The sequence below is a fragment of the Aquila chrysaetos genome, chromosome 3, assembly GCF_900496995.4.
Source record: "Aquila chrysaetos chrysaetos chromosome 3, bAquChr1.4, whole genome shotgun sequence".
NCBI lineage: Eukaryota > Metazoa > Chordata > Aves > Accipitriformes > Accipitridae > Aquila > Aquila chrysaetos.
The window spans coordinates 54,539,653-54,560,813 of NC_044006.1; the positions used below are offsets into that span (position 1 = coordinate 54,539,653).

The 21,161-nt window shown below is 35.2% G+C and overlaps 1 protein-coding gene across 4 annotated transcripts in view; it reads right to left on the reverse strand.

The window, feature by feature from the left end:
* ZNF804B (zinc finger protein 804B) overlaps positions 1-21,161 on the reverse strand; it is a 247,300-nt gene that overhangs the window by 59,191 nt on the left and 166,948 nt on the right. The window contains exons 1-2 of one of the 4 annotated variants that reach the window (XM_030009035.2): positions 17,083-17,121; positions 16,918-16,993 (exon numbers count right to left, since the gene is read on the reverse strand). The exons of 2 other annotated variants lie outside the window; for them this stretch is intronic. In XM_030009035.2, the coding sequence (XP_029864895.1) occupies positions 16,918-16,974 (57 nt within the window). In that variant the 5' untranslated portion in view covers positions 16,975-16,993; positions 17,083-17,121. Of the gene's footprint in view, positions 1-16,917; positions 16,994-17,082; positions 17,199-21,161 lie in introns of those variants that run through there. One more of the 4 variants, XM_030009036.1, reaches the window with a different exon arrangement.

The window sequence follows — 21,161 nt, forward strand, 5'->3', positions numbered from 1 at the left end:
TTTTTACAATTATTCATTAGCTGTGCTAATTTGCTGGGCCTAAGACTCCTTTCTAGTAGCTATAGAAATACTACATATACGCATTTGTAGAACATTAGAAAGATTATGTAAAACACCACAAATGAATACCAAGAGGCGAGAACAAAATTTCAATGTAAAAAGCTCTATTGGGGACAAAAAAGGGTAAATGCCACATCCTGGGGAAAAAAGGTACAGTTAGGAAACATAATGTAATTCAATGATAAAATAGCTAGAGAATTACTGAATCCGGAGAGAATACAAATAATCTAATTTTAAAAAGGGAGTGAATGAAATGTGCTGGCAGGATCAAAGAAATGCACTGTTACTGACTCAGTCTTTTTATTAAACTTCTGAATGTTTTCATGCTTTTTAATTTAATCCTTTGTAATCCTGGCACTTTCAAGCAGGAGTTTTTCTACCTTTCTCATGAGGTTTCATTTTTCCCTCAGGATGATGCCAAGACAGGAATATTCTGCCACTACATTGTGACTGGGGCAGTTCTTCTTCAGAGGCTTCTCTAGAGCACTTCCTTACTGTTATGCCCTAATTTTTATACTTTCTTAATACTTCACAGCTCGCTCTAGTTGAACTGGGCTAACTTTGTGTAAATGCAAGCATATTTTCAACAGCAGACTGCAAAATCGGCACGCAGCTTGGGAGAGCTCTGTGAAGAACCTTTTCCACTTTCTGGTTCACAAATCCAGTAAAGTAGACTTAATTGTAAAAACATATGTGAAAGACAAAAGGAGAATTCATCCAGACTGCTGAGAGTGTGTTCCCTATCTCCCCTACATCACTGGATTGAGCATTACATTGACAGGTTAAAGGGAAGGAAAGACTTACTGGTCTTGCTGGTAGGAGATTCTTACAGTTGTAGGACTGTATTTGCTATTGCATAATTACATGAAGATCAGCTTGATCCAAAGATTGCAATTAAAGGTGCTTTTATTTCAGAAGAAAAACAAAAAATATGACTGGCAATAGCTGTTCTGTTGGGTGGGATTTGGTCTTAGAGTTACTATCAATATTTCCAGCACCATGTCTTTATCTGCTTCACTGCTTATGATGCTGAGAAAGAAGACAGATGAGACAGGAACTAACGAAGAGACAGGATCAATAAACTGAATGCTTCTGTGTTGTTATATTTTTCAAAATAGGAGTGCCTGTGCTGTACACCAGACCATCTCTGCTGGTTTTAGCATAAAATACATTATGATACATAGTGATTGCTCTTGTTTGTTCCTGTTCAACCGTAGAAAATACTGAAAATGCTTGAATCGGAGCACATACAGAGGCATTGAAGTACTTGTCTGCTGACATGCAGATTAGATTGTTTGGTTTTGAACCAATAAATTTTGCAAAACTTCCAGCATTTCCTAACTGTATCATTTTTTCTGAGCCACAATATTTGCCTTCAAAAAAATACAATGCCAAATCGTGTTTTATCCTGTCTGTTTCACAATGCTTACCAAATTCACAAGGCACATGTCTAAACCTAGATGAATGACCAAGCATGAGAGTGTTAAGAAGAAGAAAATAATTTCCAAATCCAAAATGTGACCCAAACACCAGTGCTCCATGTAGCTGTTTCTGGCGTACCAGAGGAACCAGCTCTGAATATGTCCCTGAGAAAAACTAAGGTTGGGAGCACACACACACTCAGAGTGCTCCTATCATGCTTCTAACACATCTGTCCCCCCTACATTTTGTGGGCTGCAGAAAATGGGCCCCATTTTAGTGTTCTTCTCTAGCATCCAAGAAAATGTCAAGCCTTACTGTAATGCTCCACTGCTATTATACATGTATGAAATACAATTATAGTTTGTCAGAAGTTTTTTGAGATTTAAGGAACCTCAGGTCTGAGCCAACACTAGGGAAAATGCTCATTGATAAACATCACTTCACAGTCTGATTCAGAGGCATTCCTAGTCTGCTTCTACGTGCACCTTGAACACATCGATACAATCAAAATGGCACAGTGGAAGTTCCTACATGCTAAAACACTGGACAACACTGTGTGATGCTACTGCTGTGTAAGTGCAAAGTCAAACCAGTAGAAGTTAAAAGCCTGCTTTCCAGTGAAGTAAAAGATATGAGGCACATAGCTGCGGTCGGAAATGGCTGAAGCTGCAGACCTAGTGATAATATGGTCACACTGCCTCTTTGATTCTTTTTGTTTTCACCCTTTCAATACTTCCCCATTCAGGTGCCTCTGCTGTGTCCAATATGGAAATTGAAATAGGTCTAGTAAGTCTTATACCTGCTATTACTTCAAAGCCAAATCTTGTCCAAGTATTTACCAGCAGGGGAAAAACGCTGCCATAGAAACCATTTTTTTTCTGCTGCTTTAGCAATCTCCCACCCAGCAATTTTCTATAATACAGATTACAAAGAATATGCAGAATTGTATAGTTTTTCCACAGTGTGTGTTTATTTATAACTAGATGAACGTTAAGAACTGCCTGTGAAGGCAAAGGTGTCAAATCAATAAGTGATACTAAATGGCAAGTAGGCATTGATCTATATGACTATATTATCAAATTGATTATACCAGCATTTGTTGTTTGTGTAGTTCAATATTTTTAATGAAGTAAAATGTGAGATTTTTAGTCTAGTGTATTCTTCTGTTATTTAGCCTGTATTTCATAACTTTCTTGGAGTTTTTTCTTGGAGATTTAACACCAAACCTATAAATACAAGGTAAAAAAACAAGTAAATTTTGAATAATTAGTTGATTTTCCATGCCATTGTGCATGTCCTCTTCTTGTCTCCTCAATAGCTACAGAAGAAAGTCACCTCACAGTGTATCCCCAAGCCCTACAGCACCATGACAGCCAAGTGATGGCAAGGCACCAAGGAGGGCTCCCTGTGCAGCTCTTCTGGACTCCAGAGTCTCTACCAAGGGCTAAGGAGGGAGAATCTGAATACACTGCTAAGAACAGTGTCCTCATCTTGAAACGCATCCAGTCTTGAATATGACCTTTGTACGCAGCCGTTCCCTCAGCATCCGCTGTTCAGTAATATTGGCTCTACTGACAGCTGTAAACCACAGTGACAGCAATCTTCAGGGTGGAGATCACGGGCATAAACTTCTGCCCATCCTTGTCCTGAAACCTAATTATTTCTTTACTACTTGGATGGACTGGAATATGTCCATTGCTGCATCTGTGTCGGCAGATGGAAACGCCTTAAGATGAGTAATTCAATTGCTTGCAATTTTGCAATTGTGTGAGTGTACACCAAATTACACCAGGTCTTCAAAAGGTACATTTTATTCTTCTCTCTGATCAACAGCAAGCCCATAGACCTCATCTGCTTCTTCCCAGAAACTCAGATACAGCAAAACTAGGTAAAGTTACATAGTCTGTTCACACCAGAGCCAAGTATGTCTTCACTGCCTTTGTTAGTCTTCATTGCCTTTGTTAAATTCCTTATTTCACCTTCCTTCCTTGCTCAGCTGTGAAAGATAACTGCATTACCCAACACAATATTAATTTAATTTAATTTTCAGCTTAAAATGAGGACAAGTACTACCTAAAACAAATTCCAGTGCTTTCACTGTTTGAACTACTGTTGATAATGCCAGTGAAAGGTAAGTCATGTATTAACCTTAAATAACTTGACATTTCAGTTTATTAATCAAACTCTTGTCAATTAAATCACATTTCATCATACTTTACAGATTTCAGCAGCATACAGTATCTTAAAATAGCTGTGGAAGTTCAGATTGAGAGAATGGCAATCCACAAAATGGACATTGCTATTTCAGCCACTGTTGCTTTATTTACATGTTTGTTCACAGTTTTAACAATCAGTGAAGAATTTTAACAAACAAATAAACAAATTTCACTCTGTTTTAACATTTTAAAGACATCTAATCTTATACCTCTGACTATTTCTCTTCTGCCCCCATTAATAAAGGCTAAAGAAAATACAAGGGAGAAAAACAATGGAAATATTTTTTGTTTACAGTTTTATTAGAGATTAAAGGTCTATCTCAGTTGTACTAAAGCCATTGATAATGAAGCAGGTAATTCCTTATATTTGATATTACATATTCTATGTTAATCTACTGCTTTACTTACAGAGCTAAGATTAGAAGCTCACCCTTCCAGAGCAATGCTTCATGTTTTCTGAAGGGTCTCTAGTGTATTCCTTTTTTTTGGATGTGCATAGCTGTGTGTGTCAAAATTGTGTCAAGCACATAGGAGAGGCATGTTTTAAAGATTCAGCCCCAAGCTTTTAATGCCTCGGATCCCCTTATTTAACAGCTTTGAATTACCTTGTGTCACTTGTGTTGCAGGATGTTCTTGAGGATATGACTGATTAAATGGCACAAAATCTAGCAGTGATGGAGCAACTTCAAATTCAAGGTCATTAAATGGATTCTCAGACTGTCAGACTTTCTAAAAAAAACCCCAAAGGCCAGAACAGATATTCAGTAAGTTTTGAAGCAGCTTTGATGTTTTCATTCTTGTTTTATAATAAAGCTATTGGAATGGGCCCAGTTAATTATCCTTCAATTATGTAACTATTTCTCCAAAACAAGTTTCAGAGTGTGATAACTGGTTATTGTACAAGTCATGAACAACCTGAATTGCTTTAAAGGTTTTGGGTTTTTATAAATCCATTCCTGTTGCATATTAGCAATTACAACAAAAAGATATTGAAATTTCCTCTTTTTGTAATTGAAAGGCAAGAAATAATTGTAATTATAGGAAATAATTGTAATTAAAATTATGTGGTAAGAAACACATTTGGTTGAAGGTTGGCTAACATAGTCTCTGTTGAGTTGAATGAACCTCGTGGAATATTTGTTGTTACTGTCAAAGCTCAACACGGCTTACGCTGATGTTACCTATTGTCTCCCAGGAGATCTCATTCTTCCTTGCTTTAAACCCACAATCTGACCTCATCAATGTGTATCTCTTAGTGGCTTGGATTTTAAAATACCTTCACACTTACTTTCAGGATCTCCCATATGTTGGGGGACAGCTACCTATGAACATCCAGCAAGTCATGAGGTCACTCTGCTTCACTTTGCTTGGTAAGTCTCTCCTTTGCTGTAACACAAAACTAGAAGGTGTTTTTGCTACTGATGCTATATTATCTCACTGTTCCCTCCCTCCCCCACCGCCTTTTTTTTCTTCTTTCTGTCTATATCTATCTGCTGTCCTTTGTATTTTAATTTAAATTATAACAAATCCAGGGCAGATACCTTCTGGCTGTTTGCAAGTTACTTGCCACAGAAGGCTCCAGCTCCAAGCCTGGCAGTCCCAGATGGTACTGTAATACAAACAATAAAGATAATCTCATAATTCCCCATGACATCAGCCCTGAACCCCACATGCAGGGTGCACTCCTTTTCCTCAAAACTGATCAGGCTTTTCTGCCAAGAGAAATGCTCTGAGGCAACAAGGACTCTACAACATTTTTATGCCCTTTCCTGAATCTACACTTTGCCTAATGAATGACAGACAAGGGTGGTTATCTGCAAGTTTACATATACATACACACACAGAGATACACATGCACATATTTTCTGAGGCTCAGGTGTTATGGTAATTTATTACTCCAGCCCAGATATTCAGCTTCTGCACCACTGGAGACATTTCTCTATTATAGTATAATATGAATCCCTGCAAAGGTATACCTGTTACATGCATATCTGAATGGAAACTGCTGAGTCCTGAAACTAGCCCTCAATGGTACATCTCTACATCCATGGTGAAAATTAATTCAACATACTGCTTTATTACCAGTGAATTGTGATTAATCTTACATGGATAGATTTACTCACCCTGATTCAACCATCCAAAAATTAGATTTGGTCTTAGACAGGACTACTCACTTTAGACTTGCTTTACAGCCAAAGGAGAAATAATTGTCACCTGAACAATGGCCATTTTAAAATAGGGATCCTAAAATAGATGAGATAAAATGTTCTGAAAGCTGAGAGCCTGGGATGAAAAAATTAGACACCTGATTTTAGATGACTAAAGTTAAATGAGATTGACCACTTCTGGGATTATTGTTTGCCTTGTTTTGTCTCTCCACTAAAGATGTATAAGATTCTGGGCCACTATTTCAGTGCTGTTCCTGAATGTCATGTTGTGAGGGTGGCCTGTGGGGAGATTATGACTTTTTGTTTACTACACTCTGTAGGGAAATTATGACTTTTTGTTTACCACTCCATGGTTAGGCTTTATTGATGGTTATCAAACCTGCCTTCTCAGTCAGTTTATTTTATTTTTTAATCCTGGCAGAGTCTTTCAATTATCTTATCCCTAGAGCTCAGTAAACCTTCATAACCCTAATACTCTTACAACTAGTTCCACAATCTAAAAGTATTTAATTTTCATCCTCTGTAAGGGATTATATCACCTTTTTTCTATGTGAAAACAACTGTAAAGATTTTTTTCCAAAAGTTTTCTCCTGATATTTCTGAATGGTTATATTATAGAACATAGGTCACCTCAACATTTCTGCCCACACTTTGATGTCCATAAATGCTGAATATCAGGACTGTAAAAATGCTCATAATGGATAGGAATTTAATACTTCTTTGCTCACTGATAACAAATTTAAACACATCATTTGGAAACTTAATGGTCTTTGTAGGTAGGGTCTGAGACAAAGCACACCAAACGTCCCCGTTTATTCTGGTATATTGCCAGTGTCTTCATAGATGAGTTTACAGGTTGCAGTACTAAGCAAGGAGGAAGAAACCATTCAGGAGAGTATAGCTTTGGAGATGGATATCAAGCAAGGTGTATATGTACCATCCTACATTATTTAACTTATCTGTGAATTAATTTATTGTAAAATTAATCAGAAAGAATGAGTCATTTTTTGGAAGGCAGGTCTATGAGCACTGTTTCTTTGATTAAATGGTAAATAAAACATTGATAAATACTATGAAGTTGCAGTTGTATAGCAAAGATATTCCTTAAAACAGTCTGCATGTTAGGAAGAAGATTATTAATAACTGGAGAGTTATATAGCTTATTGTTTGTTTTTCTTGAAGTTGTTCATAACTGGCTGTTTGATCATCCCTTATCGTGCAGGAGCAAATGGAAGAAAATTGCAGTGGCAAACTAATTTGCAACCTCTAAAATTCCAGGATTGTTTATTTCTACTAATAATGACCTGGAATGAGCTTGTCATCAGGGTATGCTGCACCAATTACATGTAAATGCCCATATTCCACTGAAAATTCTAATCAATATTTGCATATTTAAGAACAAGGTGCGTGGATGCTTAGAAACTAATGAGCAGGTTGGCCAAAACCATAGCTCCAATATGTTAGCAAAGCAATAAATTCTTTAGCAGAATGAATAGCTTCTCTGAAACCAGCTAGAACCCACTGTAACAATTTTTTAATAGCTCACTGTACCCAATGGTTTTAGGAAAATTTAAAAAGAGACTGATTCCAAGACTCTGTTTTAAATAAATACTTAATCCATGTCAATAACTGCAGGTATTTTTTCTCTGTAGGAATTCTCAACAGGGAAAAATTCTACATTGATTCTCTTATTTATTACCATGTGTAGTTTGTCTATTGCCATAGCCCAAAGTTTCAATTTTGTAGTTTTGGTTTTAGTGGTTTTGTGTTTCTGACATTATTATTTTATTAAGGTTTTGAAACTTCTCATGAAAAGTGTTTACTAAACTGGGAACACTCTAACTTTCTATTTCTTTATATGATCTGTACTGTATGCAACTGCCAAATGAAATTAGATGAATAAATATTTTGGTTGTAAGTAATAAATGACACATTGAAGAGCAAGTCAAATAGTAAATAAAAATAGACAGTTTTTACCAGTTTGTGGTGCCAGGCTTTAATGACATCATAAAGCCATTGCTCATGTTGCATGAAGCTGCTATATCAGAAAAAATGTGCCTTATAAGGGATAAGTATTCTGAGAGGTTTTTTCCAATTGAGAGCAGGAATAATGAAAAATTATAAAATGTTTTGCCAAAAGAATGACATTGATTTTAGTTATCATTGTACCGTTGTTTCCAGAAAGCATGATTGTTAATCAGATCAACAGTAAATTGAATACTGATGTTTCCTTCCCTGTGCATTCAAACCTCTTACTATTAGCATAATTCTAATTATTAATTATTTATATTGCAGTCATACCCAAGAGTCCTAATCAAAATCTGGCATAAACACAGATGAACGGCGTGTTCTTCCACAGGAAAGCTTAGGTAAATTTTGTGAAGAAAGAACAATGGCTACAGAAACTTGTTCCTAATCAGGAGAATTTGAGAAATACAAAGACTTTGTAGGTCTTTCTCTAGTCATAAATTTGTGCCCAAATGCAGTTGCTTAAAGTTCAGTCCAGCCTGTCATTCTTCCATATTTGTTTTGCAAAGACTACCTTTGGCATGTCTAGGATTAAAATTATAACAGCAAATGTCAAAGTTAAACTGAAAAGCCTTTAAAAATTTGGATTCCGTGGCAGATGAAAAAACTCTATCTCATGCTCATGCAGGCAAAGAACATTTTCAAGGATAACTAAGTGAAGATAAATTCAGTCCATGCAAAGAGTAAATTTCTGTGAAATTTGCCATAACAGACATGTGATATGATAATTATTACTATCTTTACTGAATTATTCTAAAAGAAAAATAATAGATTTCTTTGACTTTTCCAATGCTAATTATATAATGCCATTTTTTAAAGGCATTATGAAAAAAATAGTTAAAATGTTAGCCAAGAAGTTAAGAAGATCCCTTAGAAAAGAGAGCTTCCTATTAATTTTATGCAGTCCTTCCAGTGGAGGCAAACATATTGTTGCAACTTCATAGCAACAGACTAAGATAACATCTGACAGTCAGTCTGAACTCCATTTTTTGGCAGAGACCATATAAGCATTTCACAAACCACAGCTCCCTATTGCTCACAAAACACGTGCAAAACTGCAATTGTAGGTGTATACCTGCATAAAGAAGAAAGAATCAAAACAGCAGTTAAGAACACAGTATGAAGTATTTCTGAAATAGAAAAAAAAAAAAAAAAAAAGACATTCTCCATTTAGAAGACTCTTTGGCTCTGTTTCACACTTTATAGCACATGTCACATTTGGGACATGTTCATTATTGTGCTTCTTTAACATCAGAGGGGAGTATTACTTCTGTTAAATATACACACCGTGGTGTTGAGTGACTCTGTTTATATCTCTCATATGATATTGCCCATCACTCTGTGTCATGGTTTAACCCCAGCCAGCAACTAAGCACCATGCAGCCGCTCACTCACTCCCCCCCCACCCAGTGGGATGGGGGAGAAAATCAGGAAAAGAAGTAAAACTCGTGGGTTGAGATAAGAACGGTTTAATAAAACAGAAAAGAAGAAACTAATAATGTTAATGATAACACTAATAAAATGACAACAGTAATAATAAAAGGATTGGAATGTACAAATGATGCACAGTGCAATTGCTCACCACCTGCCAATTGACACCCAGTTAGTCCCTGAGCAGCGATCCCTCCGCCCCCACTCCCCCAGTTTATATACTAGATGTGACGTCCCATGGTATGGAATACCCTGTTGGCCAATTTGGGTCAGCTGCCCTGGCTGTGTCCTGTGCCAACTTCTTGTGCCCCTCCAGCTTTCTTGCTGGCTGGGCATGAGAAGCTGAAAAATCCTTGACTTTAGTCTAAACACTACTTAGCAACAACTGAAACCATCAGTGTTATCAACATTCTTCGCATACTGAACTCAAAACATAGCACTGTACCAGCTACTAGGAAGACAATTAACTCTATTCCAGCTGAAACCAGGACACTCTGTGATTGAATTCAAGTGCATTTTTTTCTGAGTTGAAGTGAAAAGGATGATCTTATCTCATCTAACTAAGAAACTGATTGTACTGTTAGACCACAACCATGATCTTAACTGATTATCATTTTAGTATAAGGTTCAAGCTTAACACATATAGCAAAGGTTTATTTTTCACTGAGAATAAATTTTTTGAGTGGATCCAATACTAAGTTTATAACTGGTTTTGCAACTACTGTGACAAATAAACCCACATGCATAGTGCATATCAAAAAAGAAGTAAAAGGTCTCCCTCCCTCAGAATTATATGAGGAGTGACAAAAATATATTAGTGAAAGATCAAAGTATGCAGGGCAAGAAAAGAAATATATAAATGGATTCAATAATTTCCTGTCATATTGCTCACTTCCTGTGAAGCCTTAATTGATGACACTATTAGAAAAAATATGTTTAGGTTACATTACCTGTAAAAGTTAAACTTATTAATTTGCATACTGGGGAATTAATAATGACCAAAAATATAGTATGACTGTAATTATTTAAAAATGTAATTACTTATTGATTGAATATATACCAAAATATTAAATAGCTGTTTATATGTACAAATACAAAGAATTTACCAAAAAAAAAAGTAAACTGTAGCAAAACAGTAAACACTTCTTATCTAGGGCTTTTTTTGGTATAAAAATTCCTGTATTAAATATGTCACTAGCATATGAAGATGGATTAGTAGACAGAGTACACTAAGCAACCCAGTATTATTTATACATTGCACTTGTCATAAAAATCTACTATTTGATACACATGTAACCATCACATTTTTTCATGTCTCTACATAATTCATAAGACCTCTAATGATTTCTTTACTCCAAAATGTGAACTAAAAATGTCTTCATTTCTTTTCCAGTCATTGCTGAAACCAGTCCAACTTTTATTTTTGTGTGGAATCTCAGTTTTTGAAAGTGAAAAATAAGATTACAGGTAGAACCATCACCCAGTGGATAGGGACTAGAAGTCAAGGAAAGGGAGAACTGCTAATTTTCTGGGAATGTCCTTTTGTAATTAAGCTGAAGCACCTTAACATGGTGGCACCAGGAACCTGTTGCACTACCTGGGCAATTCAAGAGATTTGCACTACCTATTTACAAGAGATTTCCTTGTCTGATGAGGGCCTCCGGGATGGTCAAGATGGAGCTCTTGCCCTGTAAGGAGAGGCTGAAAGACCACGGCTTGGTCACCCTGGGAAAGGGATAGCTTTGGAGGGACCTCACAGCAGTACTTACAAGAGGTTAACAAGAACATAGAGACAGGCTCTTCACAGAGGTGCTAGATGGGAGGATGAGAGGCAGTGGGTGTAAGCTGAAAGAAGTGAAGTTCAGACTGAATATAGGGAAAAACTTTTTCTCAATGAGGACAATCAAGCAGCGGCACAGGCTGCCCGGGGAGGTTGCATGTTCTATATCTTTGAGGTTTTCAATACCAGATTGGACAAAGCCCTGAACAACCTGGTCTGAGCTCACAGCTGACCCTGCCTGAGCTGGGGGCTGGACTAGAGACCTCCCGAGGTCTTTTCCATCCTGAATTATACTGTGGTCCTATGATTCTGTGATGTCAGCCTTCATACACACAAATTAGAAACAATACGAAATTTATCAAATATAAAACTCCTGAAAACAGATATGAATATTTGGATCCTACATATCATGTACAGACTTCCTTAACTGCCACTTCAGGGCATCTTGGGCTTTGTTTCTTTGCCTAACAGAGCTGTGGCTTTAAGCAGATGTATTATGTAGACTTAATTATTATCTGACATTTTTATACATTCAGTGAGACATTATTCTAAATACAAAAGACAATTAAACTTCAAAGAAAATTATTTACAAGAGAGGACAAATGTAGTTAGATAGATATATGGATAAGTAAAAGAAAGTTTGTATCACTTAGAAGCATGGGCTGTATATAATATGGATCTTTGTCTTCTTTATGGCCTACAAAAAGTTAAGTTTGTTTGGGTGTCTTAGCTATGTATTTGCATATACTGACATTTTAGATTTTTTTAACTGATGGTTTTATATAATAATTTGTTTGTATGTATTTTAAACTACATTGCTATACCATTTTTTCTTCTAGATTTAAAATATGGATTTGAGCTCTTCCGTTTAAATTATTCTAAAAGCTAAGCAAGAAATTATTGTAGTAGGTATTGTTTTAAGCATTTGCTTGCTAACAAAAGGCTGTAAGAGGTCAACATGCATTTGGTACAATTGTGAAATGCTTATACAGTGCATGTGTCTCAACTGTTAACCATATGAGATTGGTATAGCAGAGGCTGCTGAAAAGGAGCATATTGACTGCTTAGCTCTGCTGTCAAAGGAGTACAATGCATCGTATTATAATGAATGCAGATTACAGTGATTGTGGTTGAACAAGAAGCTTTTGAGAGATTTTATTTATTTCAAATGCTTTAACAAGAGCAGTTTGAATGAGACAAAACACAGATATTTTCCCCTAAATTGCTTTCCATGTTCCTGTTTTCAATAGATTTTATTTTAGAAAGTCCTGACAAGTGGGGTGGTGATGACTTCTGTACAGAATGGCAACTATGCTTTTGTGTGATAAAGCCACAAACAATTAATTCAATTTATCTCAATTGACAATAAAATTCAGTATTCTGTCACTAACTCCTCCTTCATCATCCCACTTTTCAACAAAAGTATTTTGACAGTGGCTTTAAAAATATGTATTTAATGTAAAACTAAACATGTTTATGTAATGTAATGTAATGTAATGTAAGTGTAAATGTTAATGTAAAACTAATCATAACAGGTCCAACTTCTTAGGAAACAGAGGAAAAGGGACAGTTCTAAATACATTTAACATTTGTTTCTGTATTTCAAATCCTTCTAACTTGTTTGTTAAAATATAATATGAAACATGACTTAATGTATCTCAGCTGCATTACACTGAGGTTTCAGAACTGACAAATAGCTCTACATGACTTTCCATGCCTACGTAGTAAAGAAAAAAATGCATTTTTTTTAGGATTAAAATGAGGAAACTATCAAGAAAGAACAGATAATTTTTTTCCTTTGTATGTTTTCCATGTCCACACATATAAAAAATTGCCTTTAGCTAAGAAATATTTGATTGACAGTATATGCTTGCCTAAAAATCTTGATAAAAAAAATTAAGCAAGCCACTATATTAAATTTATTGGTTTTTTCTAACCAGAGCTGTAGCGAGGGAAGCAAGATGGGTTCCTACCACAAACATGCTATTGATAGGAGCACCAAGAGAAAAATATGTCCCACCAGTCCTCCTTCCTTTGCACTTGCAACCACAAAGAAAGGTTGCTGATCTGTAGTGATAAGCAGGACAAGGTAACATTTGCTCCTGGAAAGAGGCCAAGGAAGAAGAGAAGAACATCTGTGGAAGCAGATGTTTTAGGTATTGTCATGCCTTGATACTGCTCTTCACACAGAGGCTTTTATATTATTTTGCCTAGAAGTGGAGTTGGATTATGGTTTCGTGGAACAACCTACCAGCCTTGTTGAATACTGACATAGTATCAGTGCTCCTTCAGCTTTCTGCAATTATCTCTTATTACTCAACGTTTATTTAAATATTTCATAGGTCCAGCTAAGACCAAAAACTTTTAACAGTAAGTGGACTAGGCCTGGTGGTTTAAAAAAGACACATTTTTTTTTTAGATTACAGTTTAGTGTTTAGATTAATGATCGGTAAAGGAACAAATAGCACTTTATTATCTCACTTCCATTAGCTTCATGCTCATCATATTTGTTTTATGCAAATATGTGTTGATTATATTTGGCTTCTCTGCATCATTTTATATATATATAAATTTCAAATGTATTCAAAACATGATTTTTGAAACTTATAGGATATATAACTTTGGCAAAATTTATTTCATTCATAATGTATTTTTTGAAGCTCATAAGCCTTAGATCAACAGACTGCTTTTTACCCTGGGTTTTTTATCTTCCTTTAAATACTCTGTATTTTATAGTCCCATGTTTATTGGTTAATTTTTATGTACCTTTTCTTCCACTTTCTCCCCATTGCTTTTCATTGGCAATTGCTGTCCTTTGTAAAATTCTCTTAATTTTATTTGGGTTTTGGAAATTAGCTTTTCTGAAGCACTAAATATACATCTAGCTGGTTGGAACTATCTTTATTTTCCTCTTCTGATCATAATCATACCATTATCACTGATGTCTAAGCCACCACTAAGTTCCAGTGAAGGGATTAGTTCATTGTTACTTAGTAGAATACTACACTGAAATGAACTTTAAAATTGTAACACTGAAATGCACTCATGTATCCTATCTTGTGAGGCTAGAAAGAACAGCAGTATTTCTTGCTTGCCTCCCCTAAAAAGAAAATAAATCTATCTACTAGTTATGATAAAATGTGGGCCAAGGACCAGCTCTGAGTGTGCACAGAATACTGTGTATATTGTACCTATTTTTAGTTGAATATTATTCATTGAATACATTATTTAGAAAATGTTGCCAGTTTTCAATGAATAATTTATTCAATTTTGTTGCTATCTTAGAACAGCTTTAATTATAACCCATAGTGCAGTGCTGAAGCAAAGTGAGATGAAAAAGATAAGCCCAACTATTGCTAGGATATCTAGAGACTTAGGGCATTAAATACCATCAGTCTAAGCTGAAGTTAAAATCCTGCTGTTTTCAACTTGCACATATTCTCTCTTATTACTTCTTCTAAGTTCTTTTTTTTAGTCTTTTTTCCCCACCCTCCCTGCTTTCTGTCAATTTTTGCCTCCACTTCTCTATGCAGTATCTTCTAAATGCCCATTCTGTCTTTTCTGTGTCTTTTGTATTTCGCCACTCATCTACCTCTGTCAACGAGCCCTCATTTATTGATATAGAATAAGGGTAGTCCAGCAGACCACTTGAGAGCAAATGGATCCTTCATAAAACACTTCTAAATTTATGAATTTTACTCTAATGATTCACCTCAGTGGAATAAACCCACACTAAAACATTTCTGGAAGCCATTTTATTTCCTTGTAGTTTTCTGGTAAATGTTTACGGTTCTATGACCACTGTATTTTAACAGGTCCCACATGAAACCATCATCTGCTCTTGCCTATCCTTTAACTCAGGTTAGAAAAATACCATAATAAATTTGCTGAGTTTGTTTAGCAACATCCACAAATGCAAATTCATAGAGGAGAGAAAGAAATATGAATCAATACGGATCTATGCACCAACCTTTAAGCAAGCTATAAAGACAATTATGCTGAACTAAGTAAGTATAGAAAACAGGAGAGGCTGCTTCTATCCAAGTCAAGCAGTAATCTATATAACTCCTGACATTTTGGAATTGGAAAACAGCTTAGACAGTAGGTACAATATTAGAAATCATTAAAAATTACAAGAGAATAGGAATGCCTGTGAACCAGTATAATCTCTGCATTCCTCAGTGTCATTATTTGGACTTCTGTGCAATATACTAATGCTGATGTTAGTTATTTTGCTGTAGCTACCCAAAAAGTGAAAGCAGATGACAAGAGCCTGGGTACTAAGAATAGTGTTTTGAAAATATTCATATTTGAAAGGTTTTCAAAAAGTGCACTTGTTGGTACTATCAAAATCTGTGCATATTTTGTACTCACACTCAATGATTTGCATGGGACAGAATTTGTAAAGTGAACTTTGTCTGTACTGTAAAGATTTCATACTGGATTGTCCTTATGCAGAAATAGTATAAGAGGACTTGCATGGAGTTCCTTCCCACCTGGGGTTCCTGGGCACTATAGGAATGCAAATAATAATAATAGTAATTATATAAAAGCTAGACAGCCCAAATTATGTTCTCTGGTTGTTCCAGGAGAAAATCATAGAGCTTATTGTTCTGGAGCCTCTATCTCTCATTAGAACATTTAAATATATTTGTATCTGGAACTTCAGTGAAATACCATTCTCTTGCAGCAGCAGCAGCACATCATTCACCAAGCTCTAACATCTGCAGTTTAATACAGTGGAACTAGAAAGAACAAAGGTCACAGTCAGGTATCTGTAACATGCTTAAGGGCTGCTAATAATGTAGCATATGAAAGTGTGTCTCAAAGAAAAGTTTCATTCAGTAAAATAAAACAAGTATTTAAGTCCCCCTGTCCAATTAAACAGTTAATTACAAGAACAGTGAGCACAAGCAAACATATGTATATGTATGAATATATATGTATCAACAAACACAGCATTTTTCCTCTCAACTACTTAACATAGTAATAGATTTAAGTAACACAAGTATATAAGTAGCCCTCTTCAAGAAAATGCTTTTTAACACTACCAACTCAGATTACCCCAAATATAACAGATATATTTTCTTTGTAGAAGGCAGTTTAAAAAAATCATCTGTATTTCTATTTAGTCCTGAAAACCTTACCTATTGATATAATACTTTATCAGCATATCTCTGCTGCTTCATCAACAATTTTTAGACAATAAATATGTGTTAATGTTCTTTGAAAACTGCACCCCACTTTAGCAAATCTCCACAGAAAAGGGAGAAATAAAATTGTTACACTGAAATTATTTTAAAAATAAAAATATATTAATTTAGGTAGCTATTTTCCACATATCTTCATTTCCTAGCTTGTAGGTGAGGTTAACTCATTGTTATAAACATATAAGTCATGCTCTAGGAAACTTTCCAAACCCCATCATAAAATGTTGCCTATTATAATTATGACATCTGTTCTGCAGCGGACTATTATACAGTTCAATAACAACAGCATGGCTCAGTGTCACAGCTAGACTTGTATCATAGATATAATCATCAATACTGTATGAATGGATTCTCTATAGTAATTTATTGTATAGCATATTGCTTCTCTCAACCTAAAAAGACAAATATTATTGTCCACCCAAGCATTATTCTATATGCAACCAGCATAATTTTTAAAGAATATAATTGAAAAAGTAATCATGAGCTGCCTGACACATGTTCCACAATTATTTAACAAGGTTCTCTTCCATTAAATGGTATTATCTTTAAAATTATTAGCAATTTATCAGACTCCTCAATGACATGTGGAAAAAATACAGTACCTTGAACACTAGTTTTTCCAAAGATAAGTAAATGAAGCATAAAGGCCTAAATATCATGTATCCTTCAGCTGTACAGCTGTAGTTGAGAACACAAGATAGTAACAAATCCACTTTAAGAGCTGCATTATGAGACTTCAGTTAAGTTTTTTAATAATATTCAAGTACCTGTATCATCTGCTAGGAAAACTGCAGTGCAGGCATGTAGCTTTTAAACAGAAAGTCAAAATCGCAGCTGAAGAGCCAGACAGAAAATTATAACAGACCTTTTCTAGCTCTCTCACCAACTGGCTGTTGAATTTTCTAGGTAGATTAAGTCATGGAAGATTAAGACAGAAGCTTTGCTCAGGGTACCTACCAGGCAAGAGAAAGCAAAATACAGCACTCCATTTACAATAATGTACTATGTAAAACCAGAAAAGCTGATTGGCAAAGCAATCATCTTAAAAATGTCCCTGAAGACTATAAATATAACACTATTATATTTTACACTGGAGTTTTGTGGTATGACGCCAACCCATTAACTAAATCAGAATAACGACAGGAGGGCCATCAGAATGATAAAGCCGTTCTAATGAAATGCAGACAAAGATTAAAAAGAATTAAAAGTGACAAGTAAAATCCATTAAAGGACAGCCTTTAGCTACTGTAATCAAAGGATTATTACTTACCTTGTCAATTAACAGCTGTGTGTCTCTTTTTTCACGCAACACAAAAGACTGTACCAAGTGTCAAAAAATCATTATTAATAAGAGGCCTTTATTTTTAATTTATTTAGCTTGCGCATGCACATTGCAAGACCTCCAAATGAATCGTGTACACAATTTTAGAAGCCGTAACACACACAATTAACCACAGTGTTCTGTGCTATTATTGCCCTTAAAACTGAATCTTACTGGAGAAGGAAAGTAGTTACAAATGGAATCAATTGCGAAGTGTATTAATCAATGCCTTTAACTTGTGTCTAACGTTAGAAGCTCACACATGCAGAAATGCTCTATGTGTTTTTCACTCATTGCCACTATTTTACCTATACTTTGCCACAATATTTCACATAACAGGAGATTCCACCAACGTTAGTTTCTGGGAATTGCAAAAGCAAACTAATTTCCAGTTCATTAACCTTGAAAATAATTGACAGTAGAAAATAAAACTTAAAAAAGAGAAGGAAAATGAAACTTCTTAAACACAACAGGCAAACTTGTGCCATTGTTTGGAAAAGGAAAAAGCATCCCCCATAGTTAACAAGTCAGCACAGCCTACTTTGCACGAACATAGAAAATTTCGTTACAAAGTCTTTTACAATTAATATTAGACAATTAATACAATTAATAATACCAATAATGCTACTAGATGAGAGTGGAAGAGGTCACAGAAAAAGTGCTTTCCTTCTTTTTTAGGTGTTTATAATATGCGACAATCATCTGTATTGTTTCCATTATCTTTAGCAAATTGTTTCTACTTTGTGCTGTTTCCAAGCAGCTCTAAGTGCTTTCAGCATGGGAAAAATTATGTTATAAGTCCATGCTTACACACCCATGTCCTTTTCTCAGACAAATTACTCCTACAGGTCAAGTTTCAGTTTTCAGTCGTACATCCAGATTTGTTCAGCAACAACTATAACTAGATGAATGGCTGAGCTGCTTAAATTTCTATTAATGCTGCATTTCTGAAACAAGGAATATTGTTTGCACTATTCTGTAGAGACTAAGAGAGAAAATTAAGGCACAATAGCATGTCAAGTGCATCCATTTCAATCTACCCAGATAAAACAAGAGTAATCATGAACAAAACATCACGCAAACCCACATCTGCACTATCTAAATAAATGTCAGGATACTTTGTTCTCCCAGTACTTATCATTTTCATACCTTTGCCATTCCAGGTTATATTGAGACAAATCTAAAAGATGTCTCAGAAATCCTGGCTAGAACACCAATGACATGCTTCTGATGTTTGGTTCCACTCTCCAGTTCTTGAAATTTCAGATGTTGGTAGAGAATATATGCATTTGTGAGATATTTGAAAGTGTGGAAGAGATGGATGGGCCATCAAAGGCATAAATACAGAATGAAATTAATGAAAGACTGGAGTATTCCATTAGTGAGAGTGTGTGCTTCCAGTTTCTTTGACAAAGATATTCAACTTTCAGTTGTTAAATATTTCACAGATCACAACAAAGCCGCTTCATTAACAAGTATTGTCGTCTTTCTGCTTAACACTCAGGAATGGAACCTTCCACCCAACAGGGTCATAACCAAATGAGAAGTCTCCAGAAGTACCTAGAAACCTCCTCAAGTCCTTTCTGTTGAGTGTGAAAACACATCAGGCAGTCCTACATGTGGATGTCCTTAGCCAGACTCTAGGTTAGAAAAAATAATTCTGTCATAAAGTGTTATACAAAGTCTTTTTCAGGATCTTTTCAGAGAGCCAACAAGTCTAGCAGGAAAATACTGGAATGTGAAAGATTTCTGTATTCTAATGTGAGATATGTGAATAACATTTTGAAGGCACTAATACCTCTTATCTTCAAGAAACTCATCTATGGAAACAAGCTCATCCCTCTAAAATCAATAAATATATGCTTTTATCAAAATCCGTAACAAAAACATAAACTAACCAACTAAATCGTGATGTCAGGTGATACAACTTATGCATCTCTGTGCCAATATAAAAACTTCAGTATTATTGTGTGATGACTGTCATAGTCAAGAGGATTCACATTTGTTAAGTTTAGCGACCTAAAATTTTGGGTAACAAGTCTCAGACAGTATTTAATCAGTGAAGAGCCATAGCTACAACCAGAAAACAAATTTTCTTACTGTTCCTTAATCTTTGTTTTGGGCTGGACAACGATGAAGTCATGCCACCACAAGCCCAAGAGATACAGAGCTTTGTAAAATCAAAGTCTAGTCCTTAAGGCTATGAAGCAAGATGTCTAGAAACCTTTACAAACAAAACTCAAATGTTACAGCCCAACAGCTCTTTAGCTACCAGACGTCATGAAAACAAAACCCAAGAACAAGTCTATTAAAACTTGTCAAACTGTCAAATTTCTATATTTAGTGCAGGAGGTGAACAAAGGTCTTGAGCAGATCAAATAACAAGAGATTTCTGGATTTGAAGATATCTTTCCAAAATTTCTAAGAATGTCGAGAAAGATTCTAACTATCAAATATTAGTAGAAATCAAGAACATACCTAATGTATATAACACTAAAAGTATTATAGATTTTTTAAACTTGAGACAAAGGTAACAAAAATTAAGCCAGTCCTTCATCAGGATTTGTAAGAAGTTAGCTGAATGGTTACTTGGGTGACTTATAATGATCTCCCGCAAAGTTGTCTGGATACTTAAAGTATTGTTTATCTCTTTCTACAGTTGCTGTGGATGTGTTTTTTGTTAACCACCTATGTAAAAGTAAACTATAAGGTACATAAATAGCTATCCAAGGAATACTATCCCATAAAACCATCTGTTAAAAAATTACTAAGGATTTTTCAAGCATGATATTTTTTAAATAAATGAGAAATATTCATTCTTCTTGAACAAATATTATTGAAAAACACCTTAGAATGTAGGGTGGTCATTACACCATGCTTGCAAATTAAATAATGCAAAAATTTGCATTTGTCAGTAAAATAATAGTTAGAAATATTTTCATTTGGAAAGGATTTACTAATTTGGAATTACCTCTGGAAAAGACAAAGAGCACAAGTTTCTCAAGGGCTGATAGACTACATCCAGAATTATGCATAATCACATCAGTTGCAAGATTGATAGTTGCTACTGTGAGAGACATCTGAAACAGCAAATATTTTCATTTGGTGCAAACTGGCTTACTAAAGGGAAGATAGCAATGCCATTTACACCATCCATGGTTTTTTTGTCAAACACCACTATCTAAGTAATACTGTATTTTCCTTGTGCAAAACTATGTTTCTGAGACCCAGTATAGGCAAGAATCCTTATGTTTTCTTACTAAATCCTATGAATATGTTGCAGTCTGTCAGTGAGTCACAACATTAAATTTTAGGTAAATCAATACTTCAAATGCTCCACCTGCCCTGTATATTTGTAATTTAAAGAACTGTTAAAAGGAGCTGTTCATTGCATTGAAACAGGTGATGGAATCCTGCTTCTTTTTACATAGTATTTAAATGCAGGATGGGGATTTGTCAGTTGAGAATTTTAGAAAAAGAATCTGCATGATACTAGAAATAATAAATTTAGTTTTGCTAAAACAC